General features: G+C 37.6%; 1 protein-coding gene across 1 annotated transcript in view; it reads right to left on the bottom strand.

Annotated features, from left to right (window-relative positions):
* ARL13B (ADP ribosylation factor like GTPase 13B) overlaps positions 1 to 13601 on the bottom strand; it is a 45601-nt gene extending 32000 nt beyond the window's left edge. The window contains exons 1-4 of the mRNA XM_029965647.1: positions 13555 to 13601; positions 9742 to 9882; positions 6981 to 7051; positions 4407 to 4656 (exon numbers count right to left, since the gene is read on the bottom strand). Of these exons, the coding sequence (XP_029821507.1) occupies positions 4407 to 4656; positions 6981 to 7051; positions 9742 to 9800 (380 nt within the window). The 5' untranslated portion in view covers positions 9801 to 9882; positions 13555 to 13601. The remainder of the gene's footprint in view (positions 1 to 4406; positions 4657 to 6980; positions 7052 to 9741; positions 9883 to 13554) is intronic.
* Between the last annotated feature and the right edge of the window lie 22 nt (positions 13602 to 13623).

Here is a 13623-nt window from a genome sequence, read left to right as displayed (position 1 = left end):
TATTTCTTACAGATAGGGGTTGAGCTCTGTTTTCTGAACAAATTAAAGAATACCAGCAGCAGCAGAGCACATCACCAAACCTACAAGGATATTTGTCAGCAGCTTGCTGAGAAGCCAAGCATTAACAAACCGACACAGATATTTATATTATTCAGCTACACAGGCAGACCCTCTCCTAGGTAAGGATAGGGGAATATGATACTTTATCACACAGTGTTAAGGCATTTTCTTACTGCTGCCTGTTCTATCTAAACGTTCAGTTGCATCTGCAGTCTCACTTTTGCTAGGACAAAAATTAAAGGAAAAATATAAAAAACCCAATAGAACTCCATACTTATTTAAAAAAAAAAATAACCTAGAACCAGAGGATGATTTAGGGTTGGAAGGAATTCCTGGTGGACCTCCAGATCATCCTCCTGCTCCAATGTTTGCTCAAATCAAGACAGAAATTTTCCTGGTTGCAGGTCTTGTCTACCACTTCTGATCCTACCACATGCCCCTGAAAAGAACCCTGTTATCTTCACACCTTATTACTTAGGCAGCAGGAAGATCTCTCCCTTAGTTTCTTTACTTCTAGTCTGAACAAAAGCAGCTCTCTGACTCTCCTGATATGTCACATGCTCCAGTACCCAACTGGACTCACTACATAATAATCACATTTATCTTCATGGTAGTCCTGTGGTGGGAAGCCCAGAATGGTGCAGGACATGCATTTATTTGTACTCTACAGGAGTTGCCAGAACTTCTAATGGAGGGTTTCCACAACTCTAGATGGTTCCATGAAATTCTGCTGATTGTAGAAGCTTGGGATCTTCAAATAGGAATGAAAACCAGATGCCTAAAGCAGCAAATAAGAATAGCTCCCCTGAGTACCTGAACCAGCAAGCAGAAAAGGAGTGCTTTTGCTTTCCATATTCCCAATGGTTGGCTTCTACCCCGTTCCCAACTGCTTTTGGAACTTAACAAGAAATAGCTTTCTAATAAAATTTAACAGAAAATAACACTGCAACCAAGGCGAAAAAAGTTATTTCCAAAAAGAAATTAAAAAAAAAAAATCCACACTAAAACCGAACCCCAAAGCAGAAATATATTTCTGAACTCTTTGTGCTGTGCAAAGGCACAGTCACTACTACTATATCTGGATACAGTCAGAGAAGGCAGAACAAGCTGCATTACAGTTCTACAAGGCACTGAGTGAGCTACATGTCTTCAGATTCATCTAGTGGGACAAAAAAAAATAAAAATCAATCCACTATCAAAGGGCACTACTGAATTATTGTTACATTGGGATATTTATAAATAGTTGGATTCCTTCCATCCCACATTAAAATTGCAACTGAAATTAACTGTTATCAAAATACATTCAAAGGTCTGAACCTTAAAGAGAAAAATATTATAACATTTATAAGAAATAAAGTTAATGACACCACAGATATTATTTCATTAAACAACCTCCTGTAACTGCTGCATATATGGAAACTACCTTTATGTTTCAAGAGCAGAGTAGAAACCAGACAATAAACAATAGAGAGAAAAAAGTTGCTATGGCCAACCTATATATATATATATATACATATATGTATCTATTTATGTATATAAACTTATATAATACACACAGAAATATGCACCTAACATCAACACCACCCCATCTTCCTTTCCTGTTTTTACTTTTAGAAAAAACAAAGGTACATAACTTTCCTTCTCTGCTGGGCCCTTAAACAGAAAGGCATTGTGGTACTTCTTGAGGGATTATTGCAGCCAGGATGGACAGGAGAGAAAAATCAAAATACAGCAAACACCACTGGTTTACACAGCATCTCCCATGCAGAGGTGTTCACATCCTCATCTGAGAGGGAAATGTGTTCCTGGGCCAGCCACCTTCTTCATACAACAGAGATGCTTCTCTGAAGCAAACATGATCTTGTTAAACAAGAGCTGTGCTTTAAATTGTGGAGTAAAACTTGAGTTTCACGAATATGTAGGAAAACGATACAAAAGTGAACAGTTCAAGTAGTTCTCAGATGTATATTTGGTTAGAAACAGGCAAAACAGAAACATATAAAACACACTGAAGAAGAACTGGGAAGTGAGAAAACCAGGCCTTGTGGAAAGCTTTTTCTTAATACAGGGTGGTAATAACTGAAAATAAATAGCATTAACTAAAACTTACACTGAAATCATGGGAATTTGATATTGAGCATTCAAAATTATGAACAGCAGAAATTTTGCAGTGATCACTAAAGTAACTTTCCAGTGTTTTTGTTAGTTATATAATCATACAGAAGAGCAAACTAATTAAAGCGGAGCTCTGAGTGTTCTACTAAGAAAAATAAAATATTAATAGCTATAATCCCTTATCACCAAAATAACAGGCAGAAAGGAGCTTTCTACTAAAATAAAAATACCTGACCAGCAATTTCCCTGGTATAAAAACATCAGCCAAAGCACACAGACTTGTATTTCCTCTTGCAACATAAAAAACTCCAGACAACCAAAACAAAAGCCCCAGCAGACAATTAACCCCAAACAAAACTAGTATTTGCCTAAATAATAGGAAGTCTGTGTGTTCCTTTCTGATAAAAGGAAGGACAAAAAAAACATTCTAAGTGAAGAAAATTTAAACCTGTATACCTTTATAAGGCTTGAGGATGCTGAAAGAATTTACCAATGAATCTAAGAACTGTATGAACTACTTTCTACAACTTAGTGCCCCCATAAATAACAGACTTAAGCACTTGAGTGTTGAACATGAGCAAAGCAAACATAAATTAGGTGATAACACTCAAGAGGGAGAAAACTGTTAACATTTTTAAAAAGTTTAACATCTCAAAGTAATTTGCACGAAGAGTCAACAACAGCCAATACCTTCTGCACTTTAAGAATCTATTAGAAGGCAATAACATCAACAAATTTAGTTTAGTCTAAGTAAACTCAGTTAATAAATACACTTTGCCTTCTGATTAGTCGCTGAAATGGATCCTAAAGCAGGATCAAGTCCCAGGGAAGTGAGTGGGGTCTCTGCAGGTACAGCCAGCCACCCACATAAGCTCCAAATAAACTCCATTACAGGATTAGGGCACAGAGATTTCTACAAAAAACAAATCAAACAAACAAACAAACAACAACCCCCCCCCAACAACAAAAAAACCCTAAAAGAAACAACAACAACAAGAAAACAAACATACAAAAAACCCCACAACCCCCCCATATCATAACCCAAAACCACCCTGAAGTTGTATTTAATTAGAAACAGTTGTCAACTGTCACAGCTGCATTTTCAGAACAGATTTGGGTTAAAGCCACTACATTAAGCGGCCTTTATTGCCTTCCCTTGCACTAGTAACATTCAGAGCAATGGAAGGTAAAGTCTGATCTATTTTCAACATAGACACCATTAGCTTGCTGAACTACACTCCACTTCATCAAAACAATTAGCCACTTGCATCCTGGTGGTTACCACAGCATCACTATTTCTTTAAAGTAAGACGCTTCTCCTCTTAGTTTTACAGATTCCTCATGATAGCACAGAAATGTTGGGCAATTGAAGGCATTATGGAGGTCTTATGCCCACCAGACATTGTCCTGATAAACCATTTAACAGACTTTATTTCGTAACTTCAAAAGGGTATTTGTTATCAAATACCCTTTTGATAACAAGGGAGTGTTTTGATAACAAGGGTATTTGATAACAAGGGCCTGAATTGAATGAAATATGTTATTTCCAATATTTTACAAAACCTAATAAGCAGAGAAAAAGCACATGCCAAACACTATTAAAGGAAGCTTTCTTTAATAAGATTTTGCTGATCATGTATCAGCAGCACCACCATGTGTTAAGTGAACAAGACATTTATTGCTGAGAGATCGCCAGTATTGCTCAGTATAATCAAGCATTTACAATTTAAGTAATTGATGCAGGCCTAAGTAATGATATTTTTACATCGTGTTGTCATGCCAGATTTGTAAGGCCTGTCATTTCAAGTAATATTACAATTTTAAAGTATTAAAAAATCCCATCTTATTGTTTTTCCACTGCTAAAGAAAGAGAAGACAAATAAATATCCCTGAGAAGGATTAAATAAGATATAAAGTCAGAGGTAGTGAATGGATTCAGGATATCACCAGCTACTATGGAGGGAAAGAGGAAGGGAAAGAGGGAGAGAAAGACGAGGCTTTGTTCCCCAGCATGATATGAGAGTAACATAAATAAACATAAATATCATAAAACTAATTGTAATATTGCTTAGTGCTAAAGTTACAGCAGTATTAGTGTCCTTTAACTTAGTAGTATTAGTTATTAGTATTACTATATTACTTTAACTTACGTTCACACTATACATAAATGATTCCTCAGAAGGTCTAAATTTCCCAAATTTCAGATTATTAGGAGAACATTTATTACTTACACCAATACGGGTTTTCCCGATATCTTAGGGCTGTTTAAAACTTCTATCATGGCTTGCTTTGTTTCTTCCATTCTTTCAACATCACTGGAATCCACCACAAATATCACCCCGTAGGACTCAGCATAGTAGTTCCTCCAGATATTCCGAATTCGTTTTCCACCTCCCAAATCAAAGATTGTCACTTCAAAGCGTCCCTGCTTAAGATCAATTTTGGAAAACCCAACTGTTGGAGCCACATCTTCAGGAGACTCTGTCAGAGTTCAAAGAAGAAAGTTTATCTTTCAGTTTAAAGAGGATTTAATATCGTGATTTGTGCAGCAAAATTAATATTTTAAAAACATGGAGTGAAATCTCTCTCTGTTAAATGGCATCACATTGACAACAACATTTTTATTTTTACATTAAGATTTTCCCCTTTTCTCAGGTAATTCTGAATTAACACATTAGTCTTTTAGCCAGTTGCTTTACATTAATTTAGATAGGAGCATTAGGTCAGGGCGGTGGAGAAAAGAAAGGAGCCAAAAATGCAGTTTTTAATAATTTATTTATATTAAAATATATTTATTTATATAATAGATTTATTTTGCTATTTATAAATAATATAATTAATATATTTATACTGAATATTTAGTATTTTAATATAGATAGTTCCATTGCAGCAGTCTTCAGTGTACTGCCATTTTTACTTCCCCCTCACCACCATCTGAACAGTTATCCAGCATTTGCATGGTATTAATTCAAGTTCGAGAAGGAAAACAAACAAAACAGTTAATGCATTATGACCTGGGAACCCTTGTGCTCTGCTAAATTTATTCTTTATCCTCCATGGTTGCCAAAACAACTTCAGAAGTTCAAAGCAAGGCCCAAGATGAAGTGAACGAAACCATGTTCCTTTGAGATGTAAACTACTTAACTCTCTTAATTCAAGAACAGGTTTCAGCCTTTCTTTGTTTATTGTTATTTTCTGTGTTTCTAGTTTGCCATGCAATATGCTAAAACTATTATAGTTTTATATTTAAAACTCTTGCTCACTGTCTGCCTTCCCTGAGGGCAAAGAAAGCTTGTACTTGCCTCACACCACTAAGCTCTCTCTGCAGGGCTGAGATAATTGGATATATTCAATTGTTTTATGTAGTTTGGTAGCCACAAGGCAGGAGAAACGGGTGTAAGATTCAGTTATTTTGGCAAATAAGACTTTAGTGGCCATGCTGATTTACCCAGAGTGCTAAAAACTGAGATATGACAGCTGGGTTTTAGCAGAAACCAACTGCAGCTGCAGTCTCCTCCTACAGACTGGGTGTCTGATGCACAGCCAAAAATACTGGTTCTAATCTCTGCAAGCCCTGCTAAGGGAAAAAAAACAACCCATAATTGTATTATAAGGCAACTATTTAAACACTGTGAAACAGTCACAGAAATCAGAACTATCTTTTCCTTGAGTTTAGAAATACCCATATTTACCTCATCTTTTTTCCCCAGAAAAATAGGATTTTTAGAAATAACTGTCATATTGAGCTAATAAAGGGATTAAAGTGGATTTTGATATAGAATGGAAGGCCAAATAACTAAACACTCATGTTTTCAGGGCAAAGATTCAGGAACATGAGAGAATATCCTTAATTTTATTCCTGCTTTCTTACATAACACAAGTAAACAGAAAGTTGAGGTGGAGTCTACAAGTCTGCCAAAACACTACTTAATACATTCTTGTTATTGCACAAGATGAAAGTTATTTAGAAAGACAATTCCAGAAGTAGGGGGAAAAAATCCTAAAGAGAATTTTCGTTTTATCTCAAATTACATCCTGCTTGCACTGTGTCATCAGATGGTTCAAAGCACCCTTCAAAATTAAGTTGTCTCTTACTGCTAATTTTTTAGGCACTAATTTCAGTGCTTTTCTGATGATAAATGATGACAAAAAATATGTATTATTAGAATCATCCTTAATGTTATTATACACACATATGCAATTTCCCTCTTTTTAACCTTTTTGTCATTATATATAATTACAACACTGATTTTTATATAAAGTTTGCACGCTACTGGATGGTCACCTGAGAGCAACCTGAGCACAGGCACACAAGTAAAAAAGAAAAATATGAAGTCCATTGATTTCTCTGATGTACCCCAACATGTGAAGCAGATCTTTAACCAGAATATTTTGTATCATGGCATTAATTCAAAGTAATTATTACATAGAATGTGGTCTACAACTGTCAGAATTTTTGTCCTACACTTTTGCTTAAATCAACTGACAGAGACTAGCAGCTTGTTTGTAGTTACAATGTTCCTTCAGCTATTTACTGAACTGCTGAAAAGACCTTATTCTTGTCAAAAATATCCTATGATGCTCATGAAATTTAAAAAGAACCCAGAACATATTTTGTTGCAATTTAGCATTTTTTGTTGCAATTTAGCATTTTGCACACTTAACAATACAGAGGTCAGCTCAAGGCATATCAGCATCAAGATACTCTGAACATTTGGTTTTTTGGGCTTTTCGGATTTAAATTATTGAAAATTAGGAATTATTCTCTCTCAGTGCTCCATTTAGACAATAAATAACTTCCTTACCTCCTTGAATTCCTCGGACTGTAGCAGTTTTACCAGCATTATCAAGACCGACCATTATTAGTGTCACCTTCCTCCAGAAGGATACAAATAAAAGAGAAAGATATTTAAAATCTTTTTCTCCCTCCAGTTAGACATCACTTATTTTATTATATTTTCTGTAACACATGCATAGCAAATTTACCACCATACCAAGGAGCAGCAATGTTACAATTGCGTGTCTGGTGTTCAGTATGTCAAACCGCCTGAAGAGACAGAGCAGCAGAACAAGGTATGAAATGAGAAGTCTATTATTGTGGTTCTAAGGTTCATATGAGACAACGATTTTGCTTTCAATTTGTATTTGCCTGCTGAAATTTAATTTCATGGTACTGTAAATTTTACTTGGTGTGGTCATGGTCCCTTTAACAATTCCTGGTAAAATGGTAATTTCATTTCCATTGCCCTGTACTTTTACCATCTCTCTGCCTCAAAGCTGTTCCTGTATTAGGAATTTATTTCTGTCTCCAGGAGTGCATCTGAACAACACTACACAGTACACAAAACTTGTGTAGACAGCACCAGATGCTGTAAATATTTACCAGAAGAGGATTTTAAACAAAGCAATAGGAAAAGCATGACTGTGTACTCCTCAGTTCTTCCTCCTATTCACAAACACTCAGAGCAGTCAAATGAAATTTGTTCAATTTTATGCCCCTTTAAGTGAAGTAATACTAAAACCATTGCTATTTCCAGACTTAAAACTGTAATAGTATCAAACATGAAGTATAATTTATGCAAGTTCTTTCAGAAGAGCCAAAAAGCTCTGAGAAAAGAATCTAAAAATGAAGAGTAGGATCATAATACATTATACTTTAACAGGAATCTAAAATTAGAACTTTTATAAACTCACAATTGTCTCTAACACATTGGTAGTGTCAGAAAGCTACTCAATCCAATATAGTTCTTTGAACAGCAGCACCTTCTGTAAAATCTAAACTATGTAGCACTGAAGAAAAGAGCAAACCCTCCTACGTGAGTGTGAAGTATAAATAAGTTTATTTATTTCCCATAGTTTGCACATAGTTTGAAACAAACTATGTACTATCTGTGCCTCTCTGCTACTTGGAGGAAAAAGCAAGATGTCAAAGTAATAGAAACAATGAACAACAGCAGAATTCTATAAATGAGAATGGATCACCAAGCTACCCAGGAAATGCAGTATTAAGATACTTAGACAATAATAAGAAAATAAGTTTTACACTGGGGCTATTCTTGACAACAAAGTGTTTTAACACATTACACTTGAAAATTTCAAAATGCAAAAACTAAACCAATAAGATAAAACCCAAACAAACACAGAGTGACTCCATCAGTGGACAAGCGAGGGACTACAGATGACATTTACCTGGACTTCCATAAAGTCTTTGACATGGTCCCCTAACGTCGCGACGGAAAGCTCTAGACACCTCAATATGAGAATCCAGGAACTTCGTTTATTGTAGATTGATAGTAGCTTAATATACACTCTATAATAGGTTCATGAATATTACAGAAATTAGGCTCATTATTGGTACCCGGTTAGGTGGTGATATCATCTTAACTGCTTTCCACTGTTTACACAGGTGGCTCGTTAAGTGCCTTTGTTTTGGTAATGCCTAGCTCCTGTTTCTCAGCTCAATTTAGGATACCCAAGGACACTGCAGCTTTCTCACGGCCCTGCTATCTCTAACTTTCTCATGGGCCTAGTGAAAACTGCTTATACTTTAGCAGTAGTCTTATACTTTAGCAGCTCATCCATAGCCTTAGCCATGTTCATATGTCCTCGCATTTCTAACCAATCCTCTACAGTCCCCCCCAACATCCTTCTCCCTAAACTGGAGAGATGGATTCCAAGGTGGATAAGGAATTGGTTGGACAGACACATCCAGAGGGGAATGGTGGCAGCTCAGAGTCCCCATGGACATTAGTGACAAGTGGTGCCCCTCAGGGGTCCATATTCAGGTGAGTGTTATTTAATACCTTTATCAATGACAGAGATGAAGGGATCCCTGTTGGAGTGAGTCCAGAGGAGGGCCACCAAGTGAATTTGAGGGATGGAGCACCTCTATTACGAGGAAAGGCTGAGAGAATTGGGATTGTTCATCCTGCAGAAGAGTAGGCTTTGGGGTGACCTAATTGCAGCCTTCCAGTACCTGAAGGAGCCACAAGAAAGCTAAGAGGGACTTTTTACAAGAGCTTGAAGTGACAGGACAAGGAGGAACAGCTTCAAACTGAAAAAGAGTAGGTTCAGATTAGGTATTAGGAAAGAAGTCTTTACTGTGAGGGTGGGGAGGCCCTGGCACAGGTTGCTCAGAGAAGCTGTGGATGCCCCATCCCTGGAAGTGTTCAAGGCCAAGTTGACGGGGATTTGAGCAACCTGGGATAGTGGGAAGTGTCCCTGCCCATGAGGGTGGAACAAGATGATCTTTAAGATCCCTTCCAATCGAAGCCATTCTATGATTCTGTAACAAACATTTTAGCACCACCCTATAATGCTCAGCCTGAGGAAACAGGACATGAAAGACAGTATTTTGAATTTTATACTTTCCTGAAGTCAGAAACAAAGCACCCAAATTGGAGATGATTAACATTTCACTTTTAAGATCAGAAGATGTATTAATTATCTCCCGGAGAAAAAAACTGATGGATTTTTGTAACTGAATTAAAAAATACGAAGCAAATGAAGTATAGGTGGGATACAGGAAGATCAGCACAGAAATGTAGAATAGCTTCCCATGTTTACCTGACAGGTTCCCGCCACCGTTTTAACCAGTTGCAGCAATTGGCCATGAGACTGAACATCCCTCTTCACTATCCATCCAGAGCCATCCAGAAACAATGTGGACAGGCCAGAGCAACCCAAAAAGACTTTGTCTTGTCACTGCTGCTAGCAAGGAAAAGAAGGGAAAAAAAGGCATGGTTAGCCCCTATGTTTAACCAAGGCAAGGCATTTCCCTATCTGTTCATGTTCACTTAGCCCATGACAGTCCCATTATTTCTTTCTCTTTTCCATCCTCTCAAATTTCATGTGCCCCCATTTTACGTATCTGGGCAGCAACAACACAGTATTCACATAAAATAATAATGCAAGGCAACTGCACACAAGGAAACCTGCAAGTTAGAGGAGCAAGACGTATCAAACTACAAAATTCCAGTGCTTGCCTTGCTGACACATCCCACAGTTCTGCTGAGGGATGGAAAGTAAGGACCAATTTCAAGCATGAGTAAGGCTTATAAGAACATAACAGGATAAGGCATTAAAGGCAAACACAGAATGTCCCTACCTGATAAGTGTATTCATTTAACTGTCAACTACTTTTACACAAAAAGATCCCACAACAAGGAAACTGGGTTCTCTACTGAGTATTTTGAGGAACTGGCAACTGTATCTAGTAATGGTCACTAAATTAAATAGAAGTATCAATTACTTCCATCATTTCACAATCCCACTTTCTACTCTTTAAGGAGAAAGAAACTCAGAATATTCCTCTTTTTCACACTGCTCTATGAAACAAACAATGGAGAATGACTGCGTGATATGTGCTTGGCTATTTTGTTGTACACACATTTATATTTATTTATGTTTATATATATTTATTTATGAAACAGTAAAGCTTACACGAACCATGCAGTCAAGGGCACAGAGATACAAAAGCTTTAAAACTCCTTTAGTTATCCAAGTTACAATAATCCTATGGCAAACAACAGTAGTTGTCCAGGTAAAAGCCTTTTACTTTACTGTATATTAGAGTCCAGCACTTGTTAGGGGCTGGAAAAGGCTGTTTAGGTTGTTTCTCCCCTGGGAAAACGCAAAGCCATTTGTGGGATTATGTTTTCTCAAGTGCACTTGGTGGGTAACGTGGAAGGGTGGGGAAATCCAATGTGCATCTCAAAGAAATTTAAACTTGGGGGAAAATAACCCATGATTTGAGTTTTATGTTATAGGATGTGCACTGTCACCTCAGCTCATCTCAGCTCCCATTTTGATCAGCAGATTAAGCTAAGAAAACAACTGGATTCACATTAGGGCAGCTGGGATGCAGACATATATTCTCTACTGCCAACCTGCCTCCATGAAAAGATGAACTGAGAGTTGTGACACTCTGAATTACCACAGCAAGCCTCCTAAAGCTTGAGTCTCAAAATCCCTCTCATATTTTAAATTATAACTAACCTCAAATCAAGGTAATTTCAAATGATGCAGAAAACTGAATAATTAGAGATTATAACAACTTTCCAAATCTGTCATCTTTCAAATCTAGACAAAAGTGAAAAAGAATTGAGGAACTATTCCTAATAGCCCTATGTTGTCCTTAAAAAACTGTGGTGGTGGTTTAGATAATTTCATACAGGTAGGAACTGAGAGCTCTTCCTGATCCCATGAAGCTGCTGTATTCAAGGATGTCTTTGTGTGGATTTGTTGTCATTTAATATCAGAAATAGGTCAGATTTCTTTCGAAGCGGAGACAGATACTCTTTAAACATTTATATTCCATTGTACAAGAGAACCTGAGCTTCTCCACATGAGAGCTGAGTGCAGGAAGAACACAGAAGTTTTTAGAAAGTAGAGCAAGATGAATGCAATTATCACAAGTAGTAAAATTGAGCTCTGAAGAATACAAAATCATAAAAAAAAAATGCAGTGGGGTATGGTGCCTCAACCCACAAGCAAGTAACAACAGAGCTAACTTTGAGAACACAGTTACACAAATTTTCAGCTGGTTCTACTGAAAAGCAAAATGTAACAGCTCAGTGAACAAAGTGTGCCATTGTCACTTTGTCAAATGACAAAAATGTGGCATTTCCAGTGCCTGAGCATCCCCACAGAACAATTCCCAAGCCATATTATGCAGACTGTCCAGCTTTGCAAACTGCTCTCAGCACACATATGGCCCAGAGCATTCAAATGGGATTCAGGAGACCAGGAAAACTTGTTAAAGACTGAAGAGCAGAGGATTACTATGTCATAGCACAGGAATCTCTGTTTAAACATGGAATCATAAAGGCAGGTGGGCAGGAAGTCATAAATAAGACAAAAATTTTCACAAACATGCCACTACAAAGGGCGTTCAACACTGCTGAAAAAATCATGGTAGGAAGGCAAATCACATCGTGTTATGGGAGCTTGGAGAGACTCAATCCCTGAAATATGTATGGCACATGACAGGTATTTTATATGTTGCATTAATAACATCCAAAACCTGTTCCAGATACTACATCTGTCAGTTGAAACTTTTTGTGCCTGTTAAGGTCAAAAAAAACCAAGGTCAGAAATATTTCACAGTTAAGCCAGTACACCATTTATGTAGCAGGTCAGCACAAGTGCCAAGGACTAAGAATGTCAAAGATCCCACTTTTAAGTACAAAGAAAAGGTGTAGCATAAAGAAAAACAAGACAGATAAGTGCACTAACACTCTAGATTAAGATCAAGATCAAGATCTAGCTTAAGATCAGGAGCCCTGATGTTGGTGATCCAAAGCAATGGGTAGCAGCAAGTCCAGCATCCAAAGTCATCTAATGAATATGTTTATCTACTTTCATATCAAAGTGCAAAACCAGCACCTTTTACACATCTTACTGTAAGAATCTTCATTAAATGTTGTGCCTTCAGTAGAGGCTTTTATAGTAGAGAATTTCTCTCAGTCACAGCAGGGTTTCACGTCCTTTGAAATGCAATCAAACAAACCATTTAAACCTAACCTTCCTCACGGAGCTTAATTATTTAATTTCCTACTGTAATGTTCCTCATCTGACGTGTTTGAATTTTATTTTATATATATATAGATTTACACAGAATTTTAGTTCTGCGTCATTTTCAAACAGTGGTTTTCACATATCCATTAAGAAAATCTTTGCACCTCAATTAGCAAGGTCTTGGAAAAAGAAAAGTTCTGAAATATTCCTAGTAAGGTACATATTTCTCAGATTAAGGTGATGGTGGGTTATCATTTTACAGAAAACTGAAAACCTTTTCCTTCTAGTGGTTCAAAATTCCACTTCTCAGTTCTGCCAGGTCAAAAGATATCGGTCCTTAAAGCTGTCACTGGTTCCAGACAGAATAATGATGGGCCTCTAGCCAGAGCACGATCTTGAGAACTTCCAAAAAGTTATTCCTCAAGCAAAACTTAAATTTTGCAAGCGGCCGTTTCTGAGCATTTTAAGAACGATTTTAGAATCAAACCCTGAGAACCTCGACGTCTTGAAAAGACTTGAAGCATAGGAGTAGCTGCAAGAAAACAGCTATGAGACCGCCAGCTTTCCTGGAAAAGAAATGTCACTACAAGAGAACAGCTTTAGGACCTCCAGCTTTCCAGGAAAAGCAAAGTTACTACAAGATCCACTGTACTTCCCAGCCACGCTCCTCCCCTTCCAAAAAAGAAGCAACTCCAAAATCCAGACACCCATGCACGGTCCCTTCACTCGACTGTCCCACCGCGGAACGTGGGGTTTTTTTGTCTCATATGGAAAAAAACCCACTTTCTAAGGGGCGAACACCTCCCCCTCCCGGCTGCCGAACCCCCACATGGCTGCGCTCCCCTCACCCTGGGCGCTCACCGGTGGCTCCGGCGGAGGCGTCCCCGGCGGCGGGACGTGGCGGTATCGCCCAGGCTGCGGGGGTAGGAG

The sequence above is a fragment of the Manacus vitellinus genome, unplaced genomic scaffold (assembly GCF_001715985.3).
Source record: "Manacus vitellinus isolate BGI_N305 unplaced genomic scaffold, ASM171598v3 scaffold_113_pilon, whole genome shotgun sequence".
Classification (NCBI taxonomy): domain Eukaryota; kingdom Metazoa; phylum Chordata; class Aves; order Passeriformes; family Pipridae; genus Manacus; species Manacus vitellinus.
This window is presented reverse-complemented; position numbering and strand designations above follow the sequence as displayed.